The sequence below is a fragment of the Rhinolophus sinicus genome, chromosome 2, assembly GCF_057876585.1.
Source record: "Rhinolophus sinicus isolate RSI-liver-muscle chromosome 2, RSI-T2T, whole genome shotgun sequence".
Classification (NCBI taxonomy): Eukaryota; Metazoa; Chordata; class Mammalia; order Chiroptera; family Rhinolophidae; genus Rhinolophus; species Rhinolophus sinicus.
In genome coordinates this window covers 127041948-127054873 of record NC_142502.1, presented here as the reverse complement: position 1 = coordinate 127054873, position 12926 = coordinate 127041948, and the positions used below count along the sequence as shown (strand labels likewise).

Genomic DNA, 12926 nt, shown 5'->3' with positions numbered 1-12926 from the left:
TTTTGGCTGTTGCATCCTTTATATGCTTCTTTGTGCATATGTTTAAACATTTCTCTAGAAAAATATACAAGAGTGGCAATGGCTAGGCGTTAGGGAAAAGATTAATGAATACTGTTAAATGGTACTCCATATGCGCTGTACCAGTTTACATCTCCACCATCTTGCAAACACTAGATGTTATCAATCTTTTACTGGTTTGATTTGTAAAATTATATCTCATCTTACATCACTCCTTCTTGATTGCTATGAGACTAAGCATATTTCATACTGTGAATTCCTTATTAATGTCCTCAACCCACCTTTCCATTGATTTGTTGGTCTTCTTATTAATTTGGGGGAGGCTTCTATATTCTATCTATTAACCTCTGTTATATAAACCACAAATATTTTCTCCCACGTGAAACTGTGTTTATCATATCTTTTTTCATTTCAAAATTTAAAAATATTGAGGTAGCAAAATGAATTAATCTTTTTCTTCATGGTTTAGCACTGTGCTTAAGAAGATCTTCAATAATTCGAGTTATTTATCTACCATCATATCTATTGATAATATTTCACATTTATTCATTTAGCTCTTCAGTTCATCTGGAATTTATTTTTACGAATGGTTTATTATAGGAAAGGGTATGGAGCTAGATAAAGTGGAACAGGCTATGATCAAAGAAGGGTCGGCAAGCTACCGTCCTTCGGTCAGATCTGGCTGCCACCTGTTTCTGTATAATATGCGAGCTAAGAATGGTTTTCACATGTGTAAATGGTAAAAGAAACCAAAAGAAGACTATTATCTTGTAACACAAAAATGATATGAAATTCAAATTTCAGTGTCCATAAATAAAATTTGATTGGAACATAGCTATGCCTATTTGTGTATTGTCTGTGGCTGCAACTGTGCTACAACAGCAGAACCGAGGAGTTGTGACAGAGACTGGATGGCCCACAAAGCTGAAAATATTTACTGTCTAGCTTTTTACAGAAAATGTTGACTGACCCATGATATACAGACTTGAATGCAGGTTTAGGAGTTTGACTCTTACGTGCTCAGCAATGAACTAGGAAGCACGATCAACACTGTTTATAAGGGAGATGACTATTAGCAGGTAAGAGAGAGAGCGGCAGGAGATGCCCTAGGTGGTCTGTGAAACACTCTAAGTAACAAATAATTGGGTTGCAACTCCAGAAGTTGAAAGAGGAGAGGGGGAAATGTGATGGATTCATTCATTTATTAAGGCATTTGTGATATTGTGATTTATAATAAATATATATATTTGGTCTTTGTCCTTAGTCCCTGACCCAAGGCTCCTAAAACCCTTGTAAATTCCTAAGCGATAAGAACACTAAGAGCATCTTTTGTTCTAATGAGGTGACTTTGGGTGGCTCCTCGTTGGGGGCTGGTCACCAGAAAGACCAAGCCATAAGAAAAACCAGCCATATTGGATTAGGGGACCACCCTACTCCAGTATGACATCATTTTAACTAGTTACATCTGCAATGACACTATTTTAAAATAAGTGTGGGATTTTTCAGCCACCCCCCCACTTCTTCAGAGAGGAAAAAGGGGCTGGAAATGGAATTAATAATTGATCGTGCCTACATGAGGCACCCTCCATAAAAATCCCAACAGCATAGGGTTTAGCGAGCTTCCAGGTTGGTGAACACATGCATGTACTGGGAGGATGATGCACCCCAACTCCATAGGGACAGAAAGAAGCTCCTGTGCTTGGGACCCTCCCAGACCTCACCCCATATGTTTCTTAATCTGGCTGTTCATCTGTATCTTTTATTATATTCTTTAATAAACTGATAAACATGAGCATTTCCCTGAGTTCTGTAAGCTGTTCTAGCAATAATCAGATCCAAAGGGAGGAAGTCAAAGGAACCTGCAATTTGTAGCCAAGTTGGACAGAGATTGTGGGGAACCTGGGGACCGACTACTTGTGTTCGGAACCTGAAGTATGTGGGAGGGTGGCGGTCTCACAGGCCTGAGCCCTTAAACTGTCACTGTCAGTGTCCTAAAATTGCTTGGTGTGGGGAAATAACCCCACACATTTGATGATCAGAAGTGTCAGAATGAAGTGTCCTGTGTGAATGTAAAGGAGGCAAACTGGGTTTTTCTAAAAGAGCATCTTTGTTGAGAGCTTTCTGTGAGCTGGGCACAGTTCTGGGAGCTGAAAGGTATGATGAAGGTAGAAATGTCAGAGTTTGGCAGCTCCTTGGAGATGGGGAATGAACACTATTAGTTTGTTAGGGCTGCCATAACAAAATACCAGACGGGGTGGCTTAAATAACATAAATTTATTAGCTTACAGTCTGGAGGCTAGAGGTCTGAGAGCAAGGTGGTGGCAGAGCCACGGTCCCTCTGAAAGGAAGGATTTGTTCCAGGCCCCTCTTCTAGCTTCTGGTAGTTACTTGGCTTGTGGCAGCATAACTCCATTCTTCACATGGTATACTCCTTGTGTGGGTGTCTCTGTGTCCAAATTTCTCCTTTTAATAAGGATACCAGCCATTTTGGATTAGGGGACCACCCTACTCCCGTACGACCTCATTTTAACTAGTTACATCTGCATTGGCCCTATTTTGAAATAAGGGCACATTCTGAGGAACTGAGGGTTAGGACGTCAACGTGTGAATTTTGGGGAGATGCAACTTAACGTGTAACAACTACCAGAGCCTGGTGCAAAGTACTGTTCAGAGAAATCATTCTTCTCTCACATTCTGCCTCTGCTCATGGCATGAAGCTTCCTCTGTCTACTTCTGATACTTCTGGCTAAGCTCCTCACTCAGCCCTCTCCTAGGATGGAGAATTGTTCATCTGGTGTGTCAGTGCCTGCTCTTTTTGTTCATGCCCCCTGGTGGGTGGGGCCACTGTGGCCACTCTCATGGGCATAAGCCTCCTTTGTCTGCCCAGCAGTCCTGCTCTCTGTCCTCAGGGAGAGCCACCCTTAGGGCCAGCACACCGCATACCGTCTTGCTCCAGCTCCTAGGAAAGGTCATTCCAGGGCCGTTCTACAGATCCAACCATATTTCATATTCCTTGTAGGGTCACTTGAGGGGGAGGCCTGGGGTCTGCTTCAGACCTGACCCAGTTAGGATGGAACATGCAGGTTATCAAAGTTTATGAAAATATAGGTGATCAGTGCTTCCTGATACCAATAGCCCCATCAGTGAAAGCCCATCAAGAAGAAAATACATTTTTTTTAAAAACATAGTTTACTTTATTACATTAATTTTACACAGTAAAAGTAGATGAAATGCTGACTTGTCTAAATTCTCTTGCTGATTCTCTTGAAGACAATGTTACCCAATGTCATGGTCTGAAAGTAAGAACAGAAATTGTGCAATGTTAATCTGATGTTGAATTGTAAAAGATAATTAAGTCATCAAAATAGCCCTAAATATACTAACATATGAAACAACCCAAAGATTCCTCTGTTTTTTATAGGACCAAAGAAAGAGCTGGTAATTTTTTCTAAAATCCCATGCCAAGTCTTTGTCAGTTTACTTCCTTATGTGGAGAGTTGTCCTGCCTCTTCCTGAATTCCTTTCTACATCAATGGCTGTTAGAGGAAGACCATCCAAACCAGTGTAGTCCAATCCCATTTCTCAAAGTTCCATTAAGTGCCTAATATGTACCAAACACATGTTGAATAGCAGAGACACATGTATGTGGAAACACTTAGGCACTCAGCCTGGAACATAGTAGGTAGAGCATAATTTTCTTCCCAATGCTGTGAAGCATATACAAGCATTGGATTTATTAGGTTCATCAGTGTTTGAGTTTTTGAGGTATATTCCTTTCTCACCTTGCCCCTCCCTTCCACTGATTTCCTTGAACAAGGTTGTGGAAATGACGTGGGGTAATGTCATGAGAGTTAAAAAGGAGTTCCTTAGTTTCAGCAGCAATGGAATGGAATGGAAAGATCTAGGTTTGAACTCTGGTTCTACAGCTCATTAGCTGGATGACCTTGGACAGGTCAACCTGTCTATTAAATACCTCATCCTGCCTCCCTTGCAGGAAATAGGAGGATTAGAGAAGATGGAGAGCATTAAAGGACATTGGCCAGGACAAGGACAGATCATTTCTTGCTCTCCTGCTGGTGCCTCCCTTCTCTGCTGCGAATGTGCTGGGGTCACGCCTGGGAACCACATGTGTCATGGTTGATTCCCACACTCTCCCTAGTTGAAGGATTTTTTTCCACTGGAAGTGGGTGATGATAGACCCCTTGGGCAACATTCTGCCTTCTGTTACTCCCTAAAACACAGCCTGGGGGCAAGAAAGAGCCAGGGGAACATAACTGGTGGAGAAACACTGCACTGAATCAGGGACAAGACATGGGTGACAGACAGGCACTCAGGATGCTATGGCACACACAGCTGGAGTGTTCCAGATTTATAAGCTGCCATACGATGGCCATGCATATGATTCCCCTTATAAATGCCAAAAGGGCAAAGGCATTTATTGAGTGCCCTGGGCTTGCAGGGCATATGGAGGTCTTTATGGCTTCTTGGTTGGTGCTGAGGCAGAAGAGAAGGCTTATGGCTGGTAATTACTGTAGCATCATAAAATAGAAAAAGCAATGAAAGAGCCCACCTTTTGGTCAAACAATGCCTTCCTTGCATGTAGGTTCTGCATCAATGGGAAGGGTTATTTCATGAATCAGAGGCCCAAGGGAGGGAATAAATGGATTCCTGCTCTCTAGGGTGAGAGTGTGTCTTATGGCGACGTCTCAGTGGAGACTGAGAAAGGTAGGCCGTGCTGGTAGCTCTGCACGACCCTTTCCTGCCCCATCCTCTTTGGGTTTGGTGAAGGAAGGGGATGGTAATGAGGAGAGAAGGAAATGGGGGTGGTTTCAGTGGTCAACCCTGATGAGGAGAGTGGTGGTGGAGGGACGGACAGCCCGAAGGAACCTAGAAGAGCTGGGGCTGCTACCAGCACATGTGGAGTCTTAGTTGAATTAGGAAAGGGTGCCCCTTCCTCAAGATACAGTTCTTCTATCTGTTGGAAAGGCACCCTGGTGCACTGTCCTGGTTTTGTTAGAACAATACTCCTTACTGGCAGGCATTGCAAAATTATAAGTACACAAATCTAAAGTGTCTACAACGGGAGTGGCTCTCCGTAAGGTTGTGCAGTATACAACTGTGGATGGTAGCCCCATGAAACAGACTCCATTCAGAGGAACCCTACCTCTGCCATTCCCTGGCTGTTGCCTCAGTTTCCCCATTAGGACACTTAGGGTTGTTGGGAAGATTAGAGATAATGTGTGTAAACTGTCTGGTACATAATGGGTCCTCAGTAAGTGGTAGCAGAGATTGACAACAGGAAAGGTGGTGGGGAAGCCTGCTCCTTCCTCTTCACCTTTCTTCTCCCCTCAGGCACTGGGAGCTGCAAGCTCAGAGCACCAACTTACATTGGTGATTATGTCTCCGTTGAGTTCGGTGATGGACTTGATGCCTTTGAAACTTGTCACCAGTTTATTGTCACCTTCCATCTGAACCACTGCCTGCAGGGGACAGAAGAGATGACCAGTCAAGAAGGGTCTGTGCAGGGAGCAAAACCCTTGCCAATGAGGATGGCTCCACTGCATGGGTCTCTGCTTACAACAACCAAACCACTCATTTATATAAGGCCAACCCCCCAGCTCGCTGGCTCTAAATAGAACTGAAGTGCATTTAAGAACTAAAGAAAATGTCAGGACTTCTTTTGTCAGACTTCTAATACATGGTATGTGATTTAGAAATCAGCATAAAATATGTAAGCGGCTCAAATGCAAACACTAAAGTAAAATTGAATAAAATTTCAATTCTCTAAGTTAATGGAGGGAGCAAAATTTAAAATACTGACCAGTGGGGAGAAAACATATTTTGCTTTGGTATGCATTATTCCTTCTGATATGTTTATCTTTCCTATTGATGTATCCTTTTCAGGCTTCATGCATTCAGGAAGAGGTAACAGAAACCCAGCTGGGAGCAGAAGACACTGGCCCAGGTTACACATTTAACTCCAAAATGGACAATTGGAAAAGGCCTGGGGTAAAACCCATGACGGTCTTCCCCGTACTACGGGCATATCAAAAGAATTTCCCTCCTAAAATTTATCACAGATTTCCTGACCTGTAATGCTATATCTGGAGAAGCAGACATAAAGAGGTCTCAGAAGAGGTAAAAAGACCAATGTGCTGAGCCCAGTGCACAGAGGTGTTTGGCGGGGAGGAACAAAGGGCTGCTCAGTGGTGTTGGCTGTACTGGGGTATGTGGAGTTTCTCAGGGAGAAAGAGGAGAGAACTTCCAGATTGGTGAACACGTGGGGATCTGGGTAGAGTGGAATGCTGGAAGGCCATGGAAACTCTGAGCCCTTTTCCACATACCTTGCCCTATATACCCCTTCCATCTGGTTATGTCTGAGTTATATCCTTTTACAATAAACTGATGATTTAGTAAGTAAAAAAGAAAAAAAAAATAGGAGGGAAGAGAGGCTCCTGGTGACAGTAACCCCAGTGACTGGATCTCCCTGCCATGGCCTGCTGACCACTGACACAACCATACACAGGGCTCATTGCACACTTGAACCACAGCCCAGCAGAAGTGATGTTGCCCTGCCCTCAGTTTGCGAAGGGTGACTATGTCCATTTTACAGATGAGGTAGCTGAGGCCAGGGGCTCAGTGACCACCCCCGAAGGCTTGGTCTGAGTGTCTGCCTGGGGCCCTGGTATTCTGGTATTGCCAGCACCTTCTCCAGGAAGCCACTTCCCATGACCACCAGCTCTAGGCCCAGCAAAAGCCAGTTTACTTTGGACTCAAGAATGACCTCAGTCCTCTGTTAAGGGTTTTTCACTGATGCCCACTTGCCCACTGTTGGGCCTGGGAAAACCTGAGACTTAGACACCTGCTCTGTGCCTGGTTCCTCCATATCCTCCATTTTAGGAGAGCTCCGATTCTTGGGCCAGAGCACCTCTGGACAGACCTGGGAAAATGGGAGCGTTTTCTCTAAGCACTTCTTCCCTAAGAGCTGTCTTTGTCTCTCTGCCTCTCACCCCAGAAGTGAATTCAGAGATAGGGTATCCATGGTGGGAATTGTGAGGTGGGAGCCTTGAGGAATGAAGGCCTGGGACCAGGCTCCAGGGAAAGTTCCTGAGGCAGAGTGTGGCTTGAGGGGCATTTCCTACCTTGACCTTCTCCCCAGTCATGATCTCCAGCTCACATTCCTCCCCCAAGGTGAACTCGTTTTGGATAACTTTGGACCCAGTGGTGATGGTGAGCTTGAAGTGCTTCCCGTTCTGCACAATTTCCGACACTCCCTTGATGTCCTTGCCCTTCTGGATGAGGTCGTCAGGCAGACCTGATGGAAAGCATCTGAGGTTTAGAGATGGGCAGACATAGCAGTTGCAAGGCAGTGGTCAAGAGAGAAACTTTGTGGTTTGGAGGGGGAGAGGGAGATGCAGCTCTCAGAGGCCAAGGCGTGTACTGGAGTCCTGTGGGCAGTGTGGGCTTTGACTTCAGACAGGAAAGATCAGTGGCCTGACCTGGCCTGCCCTGCCCTGCCCTGCCCACTGTCTTGCCCGTTGGTTCATAAAACACACTCCTCTGGCCTGAAAAACCTCTTCCCTGGTGAGGACCCTGGTTCTTGCTCACTCTCCTTCCTCACTTCTCCTCCTCTAATACCCAGAGGCTTTGCTCTCTGAGTACAAACATTTCATCCTCTACTCCCAGGTTGACCAATACAGTTTATCTTCCAAGCCAGGTCACTCTTGGGAGTGACAGGAAGAGCTATTAATAATTATGCCAGGACAAACATGCACACACTGGGACTGTCCTGGCAAATGCCTGTCCATCTAGCCCTACCTTGACCTCTTCTGTCTAGGTTCTAAAGGAAGATGTATCAGGAGTGCCTTGCCGTGGGTAGGAGCTTTACAAATTTCAGAGCATGTCTATGGTGTTATATGAATTGAGGTTCACAAAACCACATTTGTTGACAGTGGGAGTGGAGGGTCCTGCTGCACAGGTGAGGGATGGGAGACAGAGAGGTGACTTGCCCTACAGGAGAAGATCCAAGCTCTCTGCTGGCCCTGAATGTTCTCCTGTCTCTGCCTTTGCTGTCTTCCCTACCCTTCTCCTTCTTATCACTATTCCTTGTCTCACTCCTTTGCTCACAAGGTTCCCTTGACCTGGAGCAAAATCCTCTTTTCCAGTCCCTTCGTGGACATCTGTCTGCTCACCTTCACCACCATCAAGCTGCCCTCCATGCCCTCCCATGAGCACCACATCCTACCGTACAATTCTCTGGGGGGGGGTACAGGGGTTAAAGTGGGGGTCTCTAGGAACCAACACCTGTTTCAAATCCTGCGGCACTTCCTACGTGAGTTACCTTGGTGGTCAAGATTACTAAACTTTTCTAAGCCTCCGTTGCTTTTACTGTAGAATGGGAAAATTAATAGTACCTAACTCAGAGTTCTTTATTGAGGATTCAATGGGATATTGCATTTTGAGGGCTTATCACAGTGCCTCGCCCTGAGTTAGCACTCAGTACAGTACATATTAGGAGCCCTCACTACATTTATTTCTTCTCTTTTTCTCTCTCTCTAAACTGCCCTTGGAGAAATGTGGCTCATTGTTATCTGTTTTCTTGGTATCTGTGCAGCACAGTGCTCAGAATATGGTTTGACTTGAATCAATGTTTGTTAGAAGAATGAATGAATGAATGAATGAATGAATGAATGCATGAACAGGGTCACACAATGAGGTACCAGCAGAGATGGTTTCAATCCAAATCAGACCCCAAAGAGCCCTCAGTTCAGTGCTCTTTCCACCTGCCTATGGAGTAATTGCAAGTGACTGCAAAACCCACATGCATAACCTGGCCCTGGTCTGTGCAAAGCGTGAACCTCTTCTCCCATCCCAACATCGAGCCCACTTTGGTGACTAGCCACCTCCTGTAGGGCCAGACTCTCATTGCCTTGACCCCCAGCCTTGGCATCCAGCCCAGCACTCACCGATTGCCTTCATGAATGCCTCAAAGTTTTCCTGGCTTTGCACTTGGTACTTGCCGGAGAAGTTCATGGTGGCAATGAGGTTCTCTCCACAGTTGATCTGTAGCTCTGCTGGCAGGACGGTCTAGTGTGGGCTGATTTATAGGAGGCTCTTCCCCCTTGAATGTTGGCCATAGGTCAGCATCTGTCAACTCTTTATGGCCATGTTCAAATATTAACTTCTGAGAGCAATGGTCAATGATAAAAAAAGCAGGATGGGCACCGCGGAGATTTGCTCTCCTTCATCAAACATTAATGGGTGTCAGTTACGTGCAAAGCCCTCTGGTCCTGCAGCCTTTAATGTGCTACTCTCCCGTTAAATGTGTGTGTGTGTGTATGTGTATGTATACGTGTCTATACACAGATACGTATGTGTGTGCATGCATGTGTGTGTATCTAGAGCTAGACAAACAGAAAAATACCAAAGAATTCCTTTAAACTAAAAATCTCACCCTATTTACATAACATTACCATTATGCAAATTTAATTTTTACAAAGTTGTCATCAGTCCCTAGAGCCATTTTGTATTCTGGGAATTCCGCCTCCATGGTTATAGATTCCTCCACAGTCCAAATCAGTCTCCTTTCTGAAGTGTTGAAACGATACATACCAAAAGAAAGGTGTAAATCATTTAAACCAGCTGTGTGAAGATTGAGATACATTTTATTAGGCAGAGACAAGGGAGGGGAAAGAAAGAAGGTAGTACCTGTGGGGCCAACTGCATACTTCAGGGACGCTCATGCCTCCATGTTTGCTTTCACACTGCTGCCTCTGCCCTTCTTTCCCTTCTCTACCTGTTCACCTCCTTTACGAATCCTCTGGGCTTTAGAGCACTTGGGAAATACCTATACTGTAATTCCTACTGGGATTATACCTCTGTGTATTCTTTTTCACTGTACTTCTTCCTTGGTATTCCAAACACCTGGTACTCGGTAAGTGTCCAATTAATGATGGGTCAGCAATAAAAGCTGTCAAATTGTCATGAGGCCATGGATCTTCTCATTGGAAAATAAGAGATATAAATGGAGTAGTCAGGTTGGCACAACCTGTCCAATCACAGAATTGTTGAGGCTGGGAAGCAAGGAGATTGGGGTATGTGTGTTTGTGTGCACACATAGCTAACAGGGTTGCGTCTTGGCTGAGAGCCCCATGTTTGAGGACGTGAATAGGGTTGGCAATGCGTGACCCCAGGCCCAGGAGCCAGCTACTCTCCTCTCATCCCTATCCATTCTTGCTCCTTTTTCTGTTACCCTGCTCTGCCGTTCCAGCCTGTGCATGAGAAGATGGCAGGTTCTAGACAGAGCAGTGTCCTGGACAGCTCTCGCCCTTGCCTTTCCTACCTGCAGCATAATCACCAAGATGACTATACACTTCCATGCTCATCTGCCAACCTGGCCGTCCTCTGCTCTGCACCCCGGAACTCTCTGGGCGGCTAGGGCATCTGCTCTGGAAGCCAGGCAGCCCCGGTTCTGGTTCTGGTTTGGCATGAGGCAGGGGATACGTGAGTGGATGCGAGCTGATACAGGTGGACATTGATGCCACAGGAAGACAAGCACGAGGAGACTACAAGCGTGTCAGCTCACAGAAAAGCTGTGCTTTGCTAGCTCTACCCACCTCACACATACTCTTCAAAACATTCAGAATTTAGATATGTTGATTCAGCACTTTAGATGTCCTCTCGTCCGCTCATGTGTTCAATGCCAGAGCCCTTCTGCAGCATCCCTGACAGTAGCACTTGCATACATCCTGCCACGAAGAGATCACTACCTGAACAGTGTGGGCAGAGGGCACTGGTTGAATGTGCTGCCATGAGGATTCTGGAACCAATAAAGCATTCTTTTTAGTGCAGAGTGGTGCTGCCCTCGCTGCTCGGCCCTCTTCTGACAGTGCCCAGGATACAAAGTGCCTCATAGGCCACAGGTTGTTGCGACTGGAGAATGATGAGCAGGTTGTATGCGGAGAACTCACAGCTATTTATAGTCTCCACAAATTCCCTCGTACCCAGATGGGAAAAGTGTCTCAAAGGATGACAGGCACATCTACGGACTTCTCTCGTTTTGTTCTGAACCTTGATTGTGTACCTTTTAACATGTTTCATTGTATTGAAGGTGGCCATATTAGACACTAATCGCTTCCAAGTAGGACAATCATTTTGTATTTTCATATATGTAAGGAAAGGAAAAATTCATTATTTTAAGAACTGGCATCAGAATTCCTCTTGGAGCAGTGTGTGTGTGTGTGTGTGTGTGTGTGTGTGTGTGTGTGTGTGTGTGTGTAAATGACTGGATAAGCTGCTTGGGAGAGAGGGTGAGTGAGACCCAAGATATATGTTCAGCAAGGGCTAAGCTGCTGAAGGAGAGAAGGGCTGCTCTGCTGGAGACTGGAAGAGGCCTGGTTGTGTCTTCTTTTTCCCTCTTGGATGTCAGGGGAGAAGCAAGAGAAGTACGGCAGACAGAAAGGAGAGGGGCCAGAGTGATGGGTCACTAAGACCCCAGTGGCAATGAGGCAGGAAGGGTTTCTAGGAAGGCTAGTACTGAATTTGAAGCCGCTTATTTGCTGCGAAGTGAATCCCCATGCATCTTTCTTTAATTCCCTCCTCAAATGCTGCAATAAAATGTGGACCCTGAAGAGAAAGATTCATCTGATGTGAACCCTGAGAAGGAATTTATCTGCTGAGATGGACTCTCCATGGTCAACCGAGGGCTCAGATTTTATAAATCATAAGAGCCTAGTGTCCATTTACTGACTGGGGCTTCTCACATACTCTGTATATGGGCAAGAATCTCAGACTGAACTCTCGGCTTCCCACACTATGCCCTGCTCCTTTATCCCGACAGTCAGCACTGCTCCATAACGGCTAACCAGGACACGTAATGTCGAACAATCAGGACTGTGAGATTTGGACCAATAAGAAGTGCACAAATTTGGATATCTCATTTACATAAAATAGATCTAATTGAGAACCTGGGTGGGAACTTTCATTATAAAGGTGGCCTCTCCTTGGTCTTGGTGGAACACAATTTCGGTTGCTACCTAAATCTGTGTCTCCCAAGCTGCAGCTTCTTTTTACTGAAATAAATAATTTTTACTCTTTATTACAGTCTAAAACTAATTTTGGCTTACACCTGGCATATAAATTCCATATCCAGACCCTCTCCCCTTGACTACAGATGTCAGATGCCACACCCCACAGTGCTGCTCTCTGGGCTGTAAGGTGAAGAATGGGAAGGAGGGTCATGAAAGTTTCTCCTTAGGGCAAGTCAGCACCCATGTCAGAGGCTGCTAGGAAGACTGGATCGGACACTCCTTTTCTGGTGTCTGAGGAAAAGCAGGTCCTGTGAGCTGATTCACTTTGGACCCTCTGCCTGCTTTTCCTGCTTACCCTGTCCAGGCAGTGCCTGGGCATGATTCACTCAGAGGCTGGTCAAGGGACCGACACAGCCGTGCAGACCTGACAGCTCCCACAGCAGACGGACAGCCTGACAGATGGAGAGGCAGGTAGCCCAAGATGACAGACACGAGGCAAGGGCCTCCTCTGTCTCCCAGATCCTAGATAGGGCAATTTTCAGGCCACTCCCAATGGCCTCCTTTTAGTCAGATTTCTTTTTTTAATTTTTTCAATTTTAATAAGATTTTATTTTAAAATAGATCTAGATTCACAGAAACTTGTGTTCTTATATACCTCACACAGTTTCCCCTATTATTAATACCTTACACGAGAATGACACGTTTGTTACAATTAGTGATATAATAGCGATACATTATCATCTACTAAAATCATACTTTATTCAGATTTTCTTAGTTCATCCTTAATGGCCTTTTTCTGTTTTGGAGCCTCACCCAGGATTCCTTCCTACATTTAGTTGTATGTCACTTAGGCTCCTCTTGACTGTAACAGTTTCTTAC

General features: G+C 45.3%; 1 protein-coding gene across 1 annotated transcript; it reads right to left on the bottom strand.

Moving 5' to 3' along the window:
* Nucleotides 1–3178: 3178 nt before the first annotated feature.
* Nucleotides 3179–9129, bottom strand: FABP1 (fatty acid binding protein 1). Its single transcript, XM_019749224.3, has 4 exons — nucleotides 8985–9129; nucleotides 7161–7333; nucleotides 5406–5498; nucleotides 3179–3311 (listed from the first exon to the last, which is right to left on the bottom strand). Exons 1-4 carry the CDS (start codon nucleotides 9049–9051, stop codon nucleotides 3261–3263), a joined length of 384 nt encoding a protein of 127 aa, XP_019604783.1. The 5' UTR covers nucleotides 9052–9129; the 3' UTR covers nucleotides 3179–3260.
* Nucleotides 9130–12926: the final 3797 nt, after the last annotated feature.